We start from the raw sequence: 16,238 nt of genomic DNA on the forward strand, positions 1-16,238 counted from the left end.
GATACACATTTTGTAAATAAAACGCATGCGCGAGATAAAAATGTTGACACAACTGAGCAAAGTGAACACGTGTACACAAAACACGATTATTGACAGACAAAAAATGTTAGATTATGTTATCACTCACAGAAAAAATATTACCACTTATAGAGTTTCCTATGAGAATATCTTTACAGAATGAATTGTCGTAAAATTATCAGGCTGCTAAGTATTAGTTTTATAACCAGTCAAATATTTCAACTGACGTCAGCAAATATAGATGAAAAATACATTGAAGTAGATGGGATTAAGGTGCTGCGGGAAGATTTCGAAAGTGCACAAAGAGAAAGGGAAAAAAACGAAAAACGCAAAAGATCTGAGCCAACAAATAATTTTGATTTAGAAAATATCTTAGAGTCAAAAGAAAGTTTACGTTATTCAAAGAAATTGCCGAAATATTGTCACGGTAGGCAGCCTCTTTCCCAGATCTCATTTTATCCAATGTTATGGCTTTATTTTTTGTTTTCTTATTTTTCAAAATTTAAAATTTAAATTGGAGAAATTATATTAGCAACAAACAACTCGTCGCCAGGACTCTTTTACAACTATATGCTGATAGGAGCTCTTACAATTCCAGACATAACTTTTCTTGCCAAAGGCCGTTTTTTGGCTATTTAAGGAGCCAAACGGGCTGCTAAAGTTGTACTTCTTTTAAGGTGTGTAGGCCAAGTAATCAACGTTGAAACTCCCTAGATGCACTTTTAACAAAATCCGCTAACGTCAGCGAAAAATATCATTTAGGATGTAACCAAAACCAAAGATCTGAACCCCTTTTACTTAAAAAAAAAATACAAAGGGCGCTGGGGAAGAGTTTGCATAGTTTTTTGCATAGTTTTTGATAGTTTTTTTGCCCTCATTTGCAATAACGTATATCCGGGATTGTAGTACGGAGCTATCCTGCAATCTGCTTGCAGAAGAGATCTGGGGACGAGGTTGAACAACAAATTTCGTGCAGGTTTTGATTACAAAAAAATTGAACTCACTTATTATGGGAACGATTTGAAAGGAAAGTTTAGCAACATCAATATTTCTTTTTTTTTAGTGTGTAGATTATTCGCAGAAGACTTTATATCATACCTCAAAGAACATGGAGTAGTAAAGAACGATTCGGACACTGCTGTATATAGCTACGAGTATGTATCCAGTGTATAACGAAAAGAAAAGACAAACTTTTGTATTTATCAACCTGCTTGTCTCAACACATAGTTATTTGTTTTTATAAAAAAAGTGAAACTTTTGCATCCATTACTTTATGCACCCTACTTCATGCAACTGAGGAATAAAAAGACTTTTTTGTACAGAGACTCTCAGTTTAAGCATCTAAAAATCAGCGTGGAAAACTCTTTGGAATTAGAAAAAAAAAATCCATTATTATTCGTAAAATTTGCCAGGGCTTCATTTTCATTGCTTTACGATACATCTCGCGGGATGTTGTCGAACTTGCATGTGACCAGGTAACATTTCGTCCGTTACGAAATAGAGAAGTCGAAAGTGTGATAGTGGTCATACATACCCAAAGAAAGAATATGATTACCTAAATTTCTCATTATTTTTATTTTAGTGAACACTTTGCGTACGAAGCTTTTGAACATGTTTGTAATGGTATGAAAGGCTATAGAGTGACGAGACTTGAACAATTTCGTTACACCAAAGGACGTAAGAAAAAACATATCATTAATTTCGGCGAATTTTTATTTTTTGCCAAAAAAAGTTTAGAATAGTCTCCGCAGTGAAACTTTTTAGCTCCTTAATTTCAGACCTTGTAGGGGGATCTTGAGAACAGATTTAAAAAAAAAGATTATTACACCTTTCGTAATGATTTGGTAGCCCTTCCCCCAAGGGTAGACGTACGAAAAATTTTTTTTCTTTCTGCATTAACTCCGCTTAAAAAATTAATCCTGGTTAACGATTAATTCAAATTTTTAGCCTCTCTTCTGCGTCAAGTGTACAACGAAGCACAAAGAGGATCAAAAATTAAAAAATGGGTTTACAATACTCCTGAAGAAGATATCGACGATCCAACTGGTGAAATACGACGATTGACAGAGAAGGTAAAACTATTATCATAAATTAAACTTTTGTATTGCTAATTCAAACTGTTCTTAATGTGATTTGACCATTGGCAATACTTCCATAGATTGAGAATGTCGAGCGATAAAAAAACGCGGGATGACCCGAGGGAGGCGCTGCGCATAAATTATATGCATAAATTAAGTATAAATTATAATTTTGTTTTTTTTTAGTGTAAACGGCTGACGAAAAATTTCAGACGGACGTTATTACTCTGGTTTCAGCATCAAGAACATGATTTAATTGAATGGTTTTGCAAACATATCTACTTGAAAAATAAAAATCAAAGTAAGTTAGACATCAATCATTATCTTTGTTTACATTTAAATAAATACGGAACAATACGAAAGAATTAAAAAATATAATTAAAAAAAACACGACCAACCGTAACAACATTTGTTCATATCGCACTGATGAAAGGACTTAATTCCGTCACCGAACAGGCCAATATTGGTTGACCCCAGGGCTTCTTTTTCGCTTTCTGATATGTGGCTGCGCGCCAGAGTTTCGTTATTAGTTACCAGGCAAAACGCAAAGTCAGGTTTCACATGCAAATTTTTGTTATTTTAGAATGTTTGACACATAAAAAACTTGATCAGGAGAAACAAGTGACGAAAGAAAATAATACAAAAGATGAACTGTAGCAATAAAGAAATAACGATCCTTACTGCGCATGCGCTGAATTTAGATCATCACACGAATAAACACCACAATAAGAAACAAATTTGAAACGAAAAAGTCAAGAAAAAACACTGATTATCAATATATTCACATATATTTAATAAAATATAGTTGTAAAAAAACTATAAGAATATATAATGTATAGATTTAAAAAAATTATCTTTCACTGAATAAACTCGTGAGAACTGGAAGCAGTCAAGAAATTTAGGAACGCATAATCCAATGCTAGCGTACTAAGCTCCACTTGTTTTTTAATATTGCACCAAAGTTGGCAAATTACTTGTCACAGTGATATGACTTTGCGATCAAGAATATGGTGTAATACATTGCAGATATACCCTGTCATACAATGATCTGATATTTTTCTTTTACTACTTTTACCTGAAGATATTTTTATGAGTCAATCTCTAGGTCTATGGAAACAATGATTTCCGATGTTTTTTACGAGTTTATAAAAAATTCTCAAAAATCACAAAAAAAATTGAAACAAAACAAAACAATTTGGCTTTAAAGCGAATATACATTCACTAATGCTGGAAGTACAATACGCAGACTTGTATAATTTAGTCCCCTATGACGCAGTAATTATTTCGTCCCGGCGACACAGTCATCATTTAGGCCTCAGTGACACAGTCATCCACAATAACAAGCAACACGGTCACCGACCTTATTAAACACAGTTCAGCAAACACAAGAGATTATTAGCAGGATCGTAAATTTGAGTAAATATTTTTCAAAAACCAAAAAAAGAAAATTTCGATATAAATTTTTCTTTTTTTATCACTTCCTCTAATACGTCCAATTTCCGATTAATCTAAAATAGCGAGAAAACAGTAATCTCACAAGTTATACATCAGTTGATGTTCGGCTCAAATATGCCGGGACATCACATAGGAGAAATTTAAACACACAAAAAAAAGAATGCTGTTTTTTTTCTTGAGATATCTTACCTGCAGTATTCCGTTCGTATACGCCTCATTACAACTCGTCCAAACCAGGCATGGGATACTGACTAGCAAATTTGTTTACTTCTTCACGAAGAGATTTTATTTTAGATTGTATTTCAGAATTAGAAGCTGATACCTCTTTGAAATCTTTTAAAGTTTCTAAACATGAAGAAATTCATAATAGTAGGTTAAATTTAAAACCCTTTGAAAAAGTTTTGACCAGCATTGAAACCGACGGTTTCTGTTTTTCTTGGAAGCAATTCCAATTTTTATTTTAGCCTCAGTTGGCATAGGGAAAATTTTGATTTCAGCTTTAGGAGATGCGAAGAAGGTATGAAGGTATGAACTTTACACTTGTTATTTTTGCTCTTTATGAATTTGTAATTAGTGAAGGCTACATTTTTGATTACAACGCATCTATTGCTTAGCTTCCCAAATTTTTTACCCAAATCTCAGCCTTGGCCCTTAGCTACCAACTCGCTTGTTGATGAAAAAAAGAAACAAACAAAACATGTATCCAGTGTCCAATTCTTTATGATGACTTACTTGACTTATCTTGGACGTCTAATGCAATCTCAACACCTTTGTCCAGCATTTTAATTACTTTTTTGAACTCTTCTTCTTTGAAGTTTCGTGACGTCATAGCAGGTGCACCTACATTGAAAAAAAATAAGAAGCTAACAAAATTTTTGTTTTGGCGACTTACAGAGTGCGCTTCAGGATTGCTTTTCTCATTATTGGCGGGTTACTTTGAGTCAAAAAAATTCCCTCCCAGAGGCCCCCCCCCCAATAGTGGCACTTGTATCCTCGCGAATAGAAATATTTAGGGAAAAAATGGCATATTTAAATCTATCAGCAACAATAAAATAAGACAGAGAAATAAAAATATCATTTGATTATCAGTTTAGGATTAATTGTATTTTAAAGTTTTGAACTTTATAAGAGTTTGACTGAGGTTGGACTGTACCTTCTCGGGGCTATACAAAATTACCGAAGGAAAATTAGGTTAAGAAGATTTGAGCAACATATTTTCTAGTATAAGTTAACAACGACAAGATTAACAGTCACACATACGTACCTAACCGTAAGCCGCTCGGCTTCATCGCGCTCTTATCACCAGGGACTGTGTTTTTATTTGCTGTGATGTAGGCCATATCTAACACGTGCTCAACACGTGCTCCGTCAATTCCCTGAACAAAAATAGAGATTGTAGTACAGGTTACTGAATGAATGTTCACATGATAACATACTCAAAGCTGTTTTACCAATTCAAGCTGCAGCTTTTTATTTTATTTTAGTTTTTTAAACGTGCAATGATTTTGATGCGTTATACGCACACAGACACCAAAGTACAATAAAGAAAAATGTAAAAGTAAGTAACTATGAGGCAAAAAGTGACAGAACTACACAGAAAATTTCAATTTTTTTTACGATTTTTCTCAAAGATGGATATTTACCGATGCAAAATGTGTTGAATGATGTATAAAACATTGTTGAAGGCAAAATGAAAAATTTTTTTAAGACCTGGCAGACGCAGAAGGTGTGAAGGTATTCAAATACTCACTTTTGGTCTCAAATCAACCAACACAAGATGAGTGTCTGTCCCTCCTGAAACCAAAACAAAACAAAAAAATCAAAACATTAATAATAACAAACCCTTTCAAAAGAGAATGAATCGCAACTTTAAAGTTTCTAAGAGAATAAAACTTACCAGACACGATATCGTAGCCTCTAGTAGTTAGTTCGGTTGCCATGGTTTTAGCATTTTTCATTGTCTGTAACTGATACTCCCGGAACTGTGAAGTAGTGGCCTTCAAAAAAAGAATAGCTCAATATCACTCAGGAAGCAATATGATCGACGTTGTTATTTTACAATCGTGCGTTACAAAGAATGACGTACAATCGATGTCGTCATCTTGGCCGTATGTTGTACGGGTGATGTACAATCTACAATCCACGTCATCTTGATGTCGTACGTTATACTGAATGACGAAGTGGACGAACCTGTTTAAGTGCCACCCCAACACCCGCCATGGAATGGTTGTGTGGGCCACCCTGTAGGCCAGGAAACACAGCTTCGTTTATCCGCTTATCCAAGTCGTACATTATTTCTTAAAAGATGTAGAAAAGAATGTCCTTTTAATTGTAGAATTTTCACTTCTATTATTTCCATGGTATTTTTAAGTTTACATTCACTCACTTACCTTTTCCCTTTTTATTAACAGAACGAACCCCTTTCCGATAAAATATCAATGAATGCCTAAAAAGTACGAAAGTATTTGAAAAAAAAATAAAATCAAGATGTGTAGTTACAGACGCCATTATGAAGTTTAGCAGGTTTTAAATTTCGCTGTTTGCCGACTCCTTTCGTGTTCTGTGTACACCAAATAACATACCGAACACCACGTAAGCTTTTATGTGTAGTTGTAGTGACTACGTCAGCATGATCGAAAGGACTAGGAACGACCTGCAAAAAAAACATCAATGAGAAGACTACATTAACGACAGTTGCTATGGCGACAGAAAACACATCATATAGCTAACAGTAGTAATGACGATAGTAGTTGGCATCATAACGTCAAAGATTTTACCGCATATACGGCAACAACCCACCCCCCTTACCCCTCACTTATCTTTGTTACTCACCCCTGCAGCAACAAGACCACTAATATGAGCCATGTCAGCCAGCAGGTAGGCGTTCGACCTTGAGCATATCTACGAAAAGAAGGTGAAACAAAAACAGTGAATATGAGAAAAAGCCGCATCTTGGAAGTCAAGTAGTTATCAACACGATAATTTTCACAACAAAACTATGTGACAGCTATTCAACAGCCAAAAAAAGTAATTTCAAACCTCTTTAAATCTTTTATAGTCAATTAATCTTGAGTATGCGCTTGTGCCAGCAATAATTATTTTCGGACGATATAATGAAGCTAGCGACTCTAACTGGTCGTAATTTATCAGCCCGGTGTCTTCCTAAAAACAAATATCAGGTGACCTGTCGGTAGCTCGACGTAACATTTGTTAGCAATTGTGCAATTCGGATTTCCGCTTACAAAATGACACGCGTATCGTACGAAAACAAGTTGATGTAATTGGGCAAGCTTAATCTTTTTGGTCGGTAAGTTGGATTTAATTTAACTTTTTTTCGTATTAGGCTTATCACAAAATCAAACAAACAAAAGAATGTTAAGAATAGTTATCTTTTAAACCAATCATTGAAAACCAAAATAATACGTTGCGTTACGATACGATACGATACGTTTTTTTTGTGTGGAAATCCAGCTTTAAAGTAAAAACACATGAGTAAAGTCCTAATACGCAGTCATTGGATCACCTGTTCCATTTAACATTATGAGGCAATGAAATTGAAGAAAAGAATTTAGCTTTAAAAAATTCATAACACAGCTGTCCGAATTGATTAGAAAACAAGGTTAAAAACTAAATTTTGCTAAAAATGTACCAAGGTTATCATGCTCAAAATGAGTTTTATACAGAATTTGTAAAAGTTCACAGCAAGATATACATTATTATTTTTGTTTCGCGCAGAAATTACATCGAGATTTTGCGAAGAAAACAAAAAGCAAGGGTAGAAAATGAAGAGTTCTTCCTTATTTCCATTATTATTTATTGTTTTCACGCACGTGCTAGCAACGTGGCCAATCATTAACATTCGAAGAAGATTTAAAATCGAAACAGACGAACGAAACATCAAAAAACTTATTGAAGCATTAGAAGACGATTTTACCCATACCTGGATGTACCAAGATCTTTACAGCACACCTGATCAACTTGGCGTGACAGAAGAACGCGTGGAAAAAGCGCTCTCTAATGTGGGAAACGAACAGCGCCTAAATAACTTACTATTAAGAGCTTTACAAGGAGAAGAAGTGAAGCTAGTTATAATAGGAGGCTCGATATCGAAAGGGGCGCCGTTCTCTGAAGAAGGAAAGGGGAACATGGTGTATTTTAACGCAATCGAAGATTGGTGGAACAAAGTGATTGGTTCAGTTACACAATCCAGCATGTCTTCTGACAGCATCGCAATTGGTGGGGTAGGAACGGATTATTTTTCGTACTGTCTTCATACACACCTGGAAGAAGACAACAAAGCGAAACTTATACTATGGGAGCTTTCAGCTAACGACAGAGGGAGGTACGACAGCGCGCCCTTTCCACCAGGACAACCGTTGGAACAATTTACACGAAATGTGTTAACGCGAGTATCCAAGCCTACGCTGATGTACATACATTTCTTTCGAGGTCAGGACTACATGGGAGGGCAATGCAAGAATTGCGAAGACGAAGGTGGCGACACGATCGCAAGTCATTACAATATCACGTCGTTAAGTTGGAGAAATTTCGTTCGCGACAGCATGGTGGCTAAAGAACCTCTCTTCCTTGAAAAAAGTATATTCGCTGATGATAAACTTCATCCTAGTATATTAGGGCACGCACAGATGGCATACTTGATCATAAACCATTTGAAAAAAACATTTTTAAAATTTCTTAAGCAGAGTGCGTTGGATATTACGCGGAAATCAAAACAAGGAGTGGTCAATGAGGATGACATCGACCTGCCTGATATCATGTATCAAGACACATCAGCAGGAAAACCACTTTGTTTTACCTACTTCAAATATAATTCGAACGAACCAAAGGAAAGTTTATTAGTAGAATATAAAAAACAAGATGGCTACCGATTTAACATCTTTAAACAATTTAAAATACGGGAAGATAAATTAGGCGGAATGCAAACCAAGCTGGCACAGAAAGAACTTCAAGTTGCATTTGATCTACCAACAAACTATTCAAAGCTTGCAATTATTACACATGGCGGTACAGGAGGGGCGCAAATATCGCTAGATCGTTTTACGCCAGTATTGGTAGAAACAGATAACTACACCATGGGGACTAAGCTCCAGGTGATTAGAAAAGACTTGAAAACAGGAAAGCATGTTTTGAATGTGAAGTCGATGAACAATGGGTTTGCATTGTGTGGAATTGCTGTGATATGATAGGAAAATATGAGAGGTGCACAAAAATATCCGGACGCTTTTACATGTATAATAACGTAGATCAGTTAAAAATGTTTTATAACACAATAACCAATAAAATGTTTACGTAATAAATTCGCAATGTATACAAAAATAAAAAAAATGATCCGGCATGCATTCAGATTTTATTAGTAGTTTTGTGTATTAAAACAAAAAATTATACAGAAGATGAGCAACTTTACCAATTCAGCGTCATGCAGAAAATGAGCAATTATACGTCGCCAAAAATTATGTTTGCACAGGCCTCCTTAATGTAGGACGTAAGATAGGAACGTAGATACAAACGAAAAGGGGAACGCAATGTTTTCAGCCCTTTAATATCAGGAGTATAAAATGCACCTATGGGGAAAGAAGATGAAGAATCGCAAAGCGTAGCAAAAAACTCTGTGAAAGTGACACCATTATTTAGTATTGTGTGGTTCAAAGAAGTTATTATGAAGAATTATATACTCCTCTTATTTACACTACCCTATTTTTATTGCGAACTAATCCACAAATCATCACTTAAAAATACTATTGATAGTCCACAAGAATATCAAGACAAAATAAAAAAGTTAATTGAAGAACTTGATACAGATTTTACAAAATATTGGACATATAAAGATTTATTTAACAAGCCTGAACACCTGGGTGTCTCATCTGAACGTGTCCAGAGAGCGTTAAAAAATTTAGGAAACGAGAAACGCCTGAAGAGGTTGCTCATAAAAGCATTGAACGGAGAAAAAATCAGACTGGTCACTATTGGTGGCTCTATTACCAAAGGAGCTCCGTTCGCTGAAAAAGGGAACGGTTATAGAGTGTATTTTAATGCAATACGTAATTGGTGGAACAGAATATTCACTCCTTTAACCAGATCGAGGATGGCTTCTAGAAGCATTTCCATTGGTGGTGTAGGGACTGATTATTTTTCGTATTGCTTGAACACACATTTACGTGAAGACGAAAAACCTAAGTTAATCTTATGGGAACTGTCAGCGAACGACAGAGGACGATACGACGATAAACCGTTTCCCACGGGGCAACCTTTAGAACAATTCACACGAAATGTTTTGAATCGCATCTCACAACCGGCATTGCTGTATATACATTTCTTCCGCGGTCACGATTATTTGGACGGTAAGTGCAAAAATTTAGAAGGTGAAGGTGGAGACGTGGTGGCAAGACACTACAACATTGCGTCGATTAGTTGGCGCAACTTTGTTTGTCAAAGTATGAAAGACAGAGTTGAACTTTTCCTTGCCAAGAACACGTTCTCCTATGACCAACTGCATCCAAGCATCTTGGGTCATGCTCAGATGGCATTTCTCATCATAAACCATCTAAAGAACAGCTTCCTCCGCATGTTGAAATCGCATGCTTTAAACGTTCCTTCTCTAGCATTATTCCAGCAACAGACATTTATACAAGGTGATATAACATTGCCAAAACCACTCTACCATGAGACCACATTCAATAAACCATTATGCTTCACATATTTCCGATATAACGACTACGAACCAAACAATACGCTGGCAGTAAATATCATAAGACACGATGATTTCAAATTAAACATATTTAAAAAATTCAAAATACGGACTGACAAACTAGGAGGAATGCAAACATATCTCGCAGAACAGTTATTACAAGTCGCAATCCAATTACCTGCTCCCTACGCACGTTTAGTTGCTATAACACATGCGGGGACAGGCAACGGACAAGTATGGTTGGATCAAGATACACCTGTTCTTATAAACAGTGACAAATATACAATGGGATCCAAAGTGGATTTAATCACAACGAATGTCAACGCTGGTAATCATACTTTGAATGTGCTGTCTATGAAAAATGGATTTGCATTCTGTGGAATCGCTGTCTTATGAAAATGTGTAACATTGGTTGTTTTTCATCATTTACTATATTTTTCCTACAGCACTTTTGAAATTCTAGCTATATATCTTATTCTTAACAGTTTTGGCGCGTGTTAATTTTCGCGCAGTCTCGCGAAAAAGTTTGTTAGTACTCGAAATTTAGCACAGAAATTACACGCAAAATGTTTTGTCCAAAAATTAATACGCACGAGAATATTTTTTTAAGAAGCAAACTGATCATTGAAAAGAGTTGTTATTCTAATTTTTACTATTTTTTCCTTGCTAATTGTGGGGTAATTTGAACCTGCGCAAAACTAAATACGCGGGAAGGACGTTCCTATTGTTATTGCGCGAAAATTAATGCGCGCGGTTATAAGCTTTTCACTGCGAGAAAATTAGCACGAATAAGGTACAATAACATTAATAAATGATTTTTAATCATAATAAATTTTAAATCTTAAATGCTTTTTCGGGATACCCAGGCGATAAAAATTATTTCCCAGTTCACAAAAAAATCGTTTTCTTTCTTACGTCTAGTCTGTATGGCATCGATTCGAAATACTTCGAAGTTGCTGAAACTCTTTTGGTGTCTGTCATAAAACCATGCGATAAACTAAAAAAACGGCAGTGTGATCGCATGGAAGAAATATAAAATAAAGACTGGAGTATAGATTCTATCTTACTGTCCTCCATGCGGCAGATCTAATCCCATGATTCTGTCATGGACATTTAATAAGCCAGTGTACACAGAAAAATTCGCTGGAACTCCTATAAAGTAAATAAATTTTTAAGCGCAACCCATTTTTATTGTCAGAAGTTTTCGCAGAAAAAAAATTTCGCGGTTTCGTTTTTTTTTTTAAAAAAATCACACAATTAGATTCCACGAAATATCAAGTTTTTTTGCATACCGCAATAATAAACTACGCAAAACATTTACACCGCGAAATTTTATTGCGTGAAAATTGAAAGTTTTAACCAGGAAAATAAATTTCGCAATATTCTTCATCTTTTTTTACCCGATCATGACATCACTTAAAAGAGTAAAAGGTAGTAGTACTAAAAAAAATTAGGGAAAATTTCTAACTCTATTTTGTTAAAATATAATTTTTTAAAAAAGGTGAAAATTAATTCCGATAAAATGCAAAACTTTCGTGGTTTTTTCAAATCACACAATTTTCTTCCTGTAAAAATTTCTGACATCGCGGTGCATTAGTCAAAATAAATTTTTACATTCATCAAGAACACACATCAGTAATTTTGTGTGTGTGTGTGTGTGTGTTGCCGTGTCATATGTCATAGCACACCTCTGCTCGTAAAAGCTTGCGTAAACAGCACCTCGTCTAGTAATAGGTGTTCATTATTAAAAGGAAAATTTTACAATAAGCCCTTAGTGCCTAAATAGTGCCCACACATGGGAAAAACGGGTACTCGGATACACAAAACTGCTTTTCATTACACAGCATTTACATACATACGCAGATAATCATAAAACAAACTGAAATCGATTTGGATTTTGATTTACTCAGATATTTCTCTGAAATTTGCATTAACCCTAACCCTAAACAGGGAAGAAACGGTACCTGCTCCTGATGACGGCCGTTTTGGCAAGCCGATCATTCTCGTTGTTTCGGCAGTCTACACCTATCGTTTTTCTTCCGTTCTGTTTCATTCCATTTTGAGTAAAAATACTTTTACTTTAATTGCATAACGTTAAGGCGCGCTAATTTTTACAATTTCCAAACGTTGATAATTTGTTTTTTTGAACAAACGGGTTGCTGGACGAAAAGAAACGCAATAACTCGTTTACCTACAGGCACTATTTCCGCAACTTTATACTATAAATACAATAAGCCTTTAGTGCCTAAATAGTGCCCACACATGGGAAAAAAGGGTACTTCTCTGAAATTTGCATTATAAAAAAAGAAAACAAAAATGAATTAAACAAAAACTTTTTAAATCTTTCCAGGGATCGACACACGGTCGTACAGTTAAAAGACCGGTTTTTTGACATAAAATATACTTACCAGAGTACACTTGCACATTTACACCCCAATCATCTGGATTTAACCGGAAAGCTTCTAGAGCTCTTTTCTGGACCAGCTCTTCAATTTCATCGATCACTTCATTTCCACCATAATATCTAGAATAACATAAAGAATGAAAAACCTTCCAGCAAGAGCAGAGTAACATAGCAACAAGAAAATAACAATACCTTGCACCGGGGTATCCTTCTGAATATTTGTTATTTAAACAACTTCCCATTGCTTCTATGGCTGCTCTGCTGCAAAAATTCTAAAACATATATTTTAAAATACTATCTAAAACTGGTATCTGTTTAATCGCATGCTAAAACCAAATCAAGTTTTTGCAATATGACACATTGTGAATATAATAATTACTTTTAATATATTCAACTTTATACATATTCAGGACAGCGATTACATTGAAATCTCTATATATAAGTATAGCTACAGTAAAAAAAAAGCCTAAAAGTGTTCCTCATTTCCACCATAAAAAACATATACAACAAAAATTGAAAAAAATTCTAACTGTAAGCAAATTTATTTTAGTAAATTTATATTAGTAAATTTATATTAGTAAATTTGATTCAAATCATGCTTTAAACATACAGTTAACTCCTGGTAACTCAAAACTCCAGGGGACCAAGGAAAATGTTTCGACTTGAAGAATATTTGAGTTAAACAAAGCTCCTGTTAAGTCGAATTTTGTCAAAAATGATATTATAGATTGCGTTAAAGCGATAAAGTTTAAGGGACCCAGATTATGAAAGTTTGAGTTATCCAGTGTTAGAGTTACCTGGACATAACTGTATGGCTCGTTTTAACAACATATCCCTTCTCTTTGCAGAAAACATGAGAATTTGGAATGTGAAGTATGGTAATAAACACGTACTAAAAAAGAAAGGGTTTTTATTAAACATATATACCTCTGATGCTATCAATTCCAATCCTTCAACTTGACGTCGTTTTTCCCTTCTTATTAAGTTATACATTTCTGGGTCATCGTCTTTAAGAGATTCGTTTCCTGTCCATGCCTGTGAAACATGTCGACTTACTGACAAACAACGTTTTGAGTGCACATTCTAAAAAATTCCAAGATTGTAAAATCAAAATTAATTCACAAGAGTAAAATGAGTCAGCTTAGACATTGCTGTTCTTAATTGGGCAAATCCTGTCTTCTAAACCTGTTTAAGGCGTAAAATCTCTGTCTGGTTTTGCAGGGCATCCTTATGGTTTTTACTGCAGGTTGTTAAAATATAACCTATATTTTCTTCACGTGTCTAATTTATCCGAAATTGAGAAAGGCTTTTACAGTTACATATTTTTTCTTGTATTACATTGGTATATACATTGGTAATCAACACTCAAACAAGGATGAAAACATCCTACCTTTAACCCAGACTTTCACCTTTATCAGAAGAACATTTAAAAAAAGTCACTGCCAATCAAAGGGAAAAAGCCAGAGTGCTAGAGGCTAGAGGGTGTGCTGGTTGCTATTTTTTATATAAGAGTGTTTAACCCAACCCTCCACTTGATACTGAAACCAACAAATTTTATAAATCTTGTGAAATCAATGAGAAAGAAAAGAAGTGCCAGTACAACGAACATGTGGTGAATAGATAGATGTGCATATTTTACATGGCTAGCCTCACAAATATCGAGGGATATACCCTGTCTATTATTTGCAGGGGGGGGGGGGGGGCATGGCGTAGATGGAGAGTCCTAGAGTATTTAATTCTCATTTTGAGCTACGCAGACCCAATTAGAGCCCGCGCTCTACTAGACAACTCCCGGCAACATCCAACGGCCCACACAGTGTGCCATCTTCCCAATTTCCCTCACATGGCTTGGGTTAACCCGGGGCTATGGTAACATTCACTAGCCCATGTTGAATCACCGTCAAGAGGAATCGAACCCCGGTCTCCCGCACAGAGTACGAGAGCTATAACCACTAATCTACGGCACCACAATATCGAGCATGACAGTTTCATGCCAGTTGTGTTTGCTTCCTGGTGGAATGGATAGAGATTGTTGCTTGTTCTTGAAACAATTAGGTGAGATTGAAAGTGCCTGTGAGTGTGATACACTTTGTTACAAATTATACTTACATTCTTTCCTCATAATAATTCAAGCAAAATAAAATCAAAATTTTTTTTTTTAGTCCTCTTAAATAAACGATTGGTTATAATTTAATAATGTATGCTCATAATTATTGCATCATAAATCAGAAGTAGTAATAAATTTAGAATATAAAAGTTATAAAACATTTTATGGACCACCATTTGACTGATACAAACTAGCCACCACCATCTCTCTGTGCCAAAAATAACTAATAAATAACAAAACTTTTTGGAAAATGTTTATTCATCATTCTAGGTTATTATTACAATAAAGTTTGTGATAGAGCTATGTTTAATAGTTGTATTTACTAACTTATCCTTGTATGGCATTTGGGTCGGCAATTGCAGAGTACCAACCTAAATTAAGTACAAAGGCTAAACTGCCTTTGTACTTTACACTAATGACCGCAAAAATGTTGTTGACGCTTTTTCTAGTTTTTTTCCAATGAATGAGTTGTTATGATGAACATAAAGCAATTAAATTCTTTTGCAGTAATGTTAAGAACCATTTACAAATTCTTACTCATATACATATATAAAAAAAATTAAGTCAAAGTCCCTTGATTGGAAATATCAAGTAGAAAAATATAGCCACACGCTATATATACCCAAATTGAATGGAAGGGTTAGCATTGGAATTTCAGGAAATCCGAAGGGGTTGCATGGACTAAACTGTTTGTAGAGAACACTTAATGCAATTAAATTATTATTTTGCATACTAGCTACAGTGAAAAAGAAACTTGATTCAGGAAATAAAAAATATAAAAACAATCAATAATGATAAAAATAACCAAATAAATACCTTCAAAAGAGTGCTACTTAATCTACTGTATTGTTTAAGCAAAGCAGCCATTTTTGTGTTAGTTAACTATAGGAAAAATATGTGGAATTAATAAAAAGATAAATATCAGAGACAATTACACACAAATCTGCTTTATCTGATCTGCAACATCATCCATCCATCCATATATGTCATGTCTCTTTCTTTCTTTTTACAAAACCTCAGCGGTGGAGGCCTGTAAACAACAAGACACGCGCGGGTGTATGCCGTGGGCGCTAAAGTTGGGGGCGGGGCCCCAGCCAGCCAATATATCGCAAAGTTGGGATAGTGATGGGGCAATGTAAAAATTTTACTGTTTTAATACACGAACTTACTGACCGCGCCAATCACATTTAGCATTTTCTCCTGCCCCCAAGGCATCTTTATATTTTGTTTGACTCAGCCGTATTAGAAAAATGCATTCAGTACTGGTAAGTTGAAGAAGAACACAAATTATCGGGTAGTAATAATGGCTTATTAACCGTTTAGCCGGACTATACAGGAAAATATAGACCGAGGTCATGACATCATGGACCGAACGCAGTGAGGTCCATGCGAGTGACAGACAGACAGCAAGCTCGGTCTATACACTTTTGACCTCGGGTAATATTTCTCGGTATAGATAGACAAAACAGT

At 35.2% G+C, this 16,238-nt stretch overlaps 4 protein-coding genes across 4 annotated transcripts; 3 read left to right on the forward strand and 1 right to left on the reverse strand.

The window, feature by feature from the left end:
• The first annotated feature begins 109 nt into the window (after positions 1-109).
• LOC130622724 (protein canopy 4-like) lies at positions 110-2,881 on the forward strand. Its single transcript, XM_057438220.1, has 6 exons — positions 110-445; positions 1,082-1,172; positions 1,601-1,695; positions 1,966-2,090; positions 2,283-2,397; positions 2,680-2,881. The coding sequence occupies exons 1-6, from the start codon at positions 178-180 to the stop codon at positions 2,751-2,753; spliced, it is 768 nt and encodes a 255-aa protein (XP_057294203.1). The 5' UTR covers positions 110-177; the 3' UTR covers positions 2,754-2,881.
• Positions 2,866-15,740, reverse strand: LOC130622722 (serine hydroxymethyltransferase, mitochondrial-like). Its single transcript, XM_057438218.1, has 17 exons — positions 15,585-15,740; positions 13,589-13,744; positions 12,854-12,933; positions 12,666-12,781; positions 11,325-11,409; positions 11,173-11,254; positions 6,591-6,713; positions 6,384-6,452; positions 6,134-6,204; positions 5,942-5,997; positions 5,742-5,848; positions 5,449-5,548; positions 5,302-5,345; positions 4,816-4,927; positions 4,284-4,391; positions 3,741-3,896; positions 2,866-3,604 (listed from the first exon to the last, which is right to left on the reverse strand). Exons 1-16 carry the CDS (start codon positions 15,633-15,635, stop codon positions 3,769-3,771), a joined length of 1,488 nt encoding a protein of 495 aa, XP_057294201.1. The 5' UTR covers positions 15,636-15,740; the 3' UTR covers positions 2,866-3,604; positions 3,741-3,768.
• LOC130622723 (uncharacterized) lies at positions 7,194-8,771 on the forward strand. Its single transcript, XM_057438219.1, has one exon. The coding sequence runs from the start codon at positions 7,334-7,336 to the stop codon at positions 8,753-8,755; it is 1,422 nt and encodes a 473-aa protein (XP_057294202.1). The 5' UTR covers positions 7,194-7,333; the 3' UTR covers positions 8,756-8,771.
• Positions 9,136-10,725, forward strand: LOC130622720 (uncharacterized). Its single transcript, XM_057438217.1, has one exon. The coding sequence runs from the start codon at positions 9,136-9,138 to the stop codon at positions 10,651-10,653; it is 1,518 nt and encodes a 505-aa protein (XP_057294200.1). The 3' UTR covers positions 10,654-10,725.
• Positions 15,741-16,238: the final 498 nt, after the last annotated feature.

The sequence above is a fragment of the Hydractinia symbiolongicarpus genome, chromosome 12 (genome assembly GCF_029227915.1).
Source record: "Hydractinia symbiolongicarpus strain clone_291-10 chromosome 12, HSymV2.1, whole genome shotgun sequence".
Taxonomy (NCBI): domain Eukaryota; kingdom Metazoa; phylum Cnidaria; class Hydrozoa; order Anthoathecata; family Hydractiniidae; genus Hydractinia; species Hydractinia symbiolongicarpus.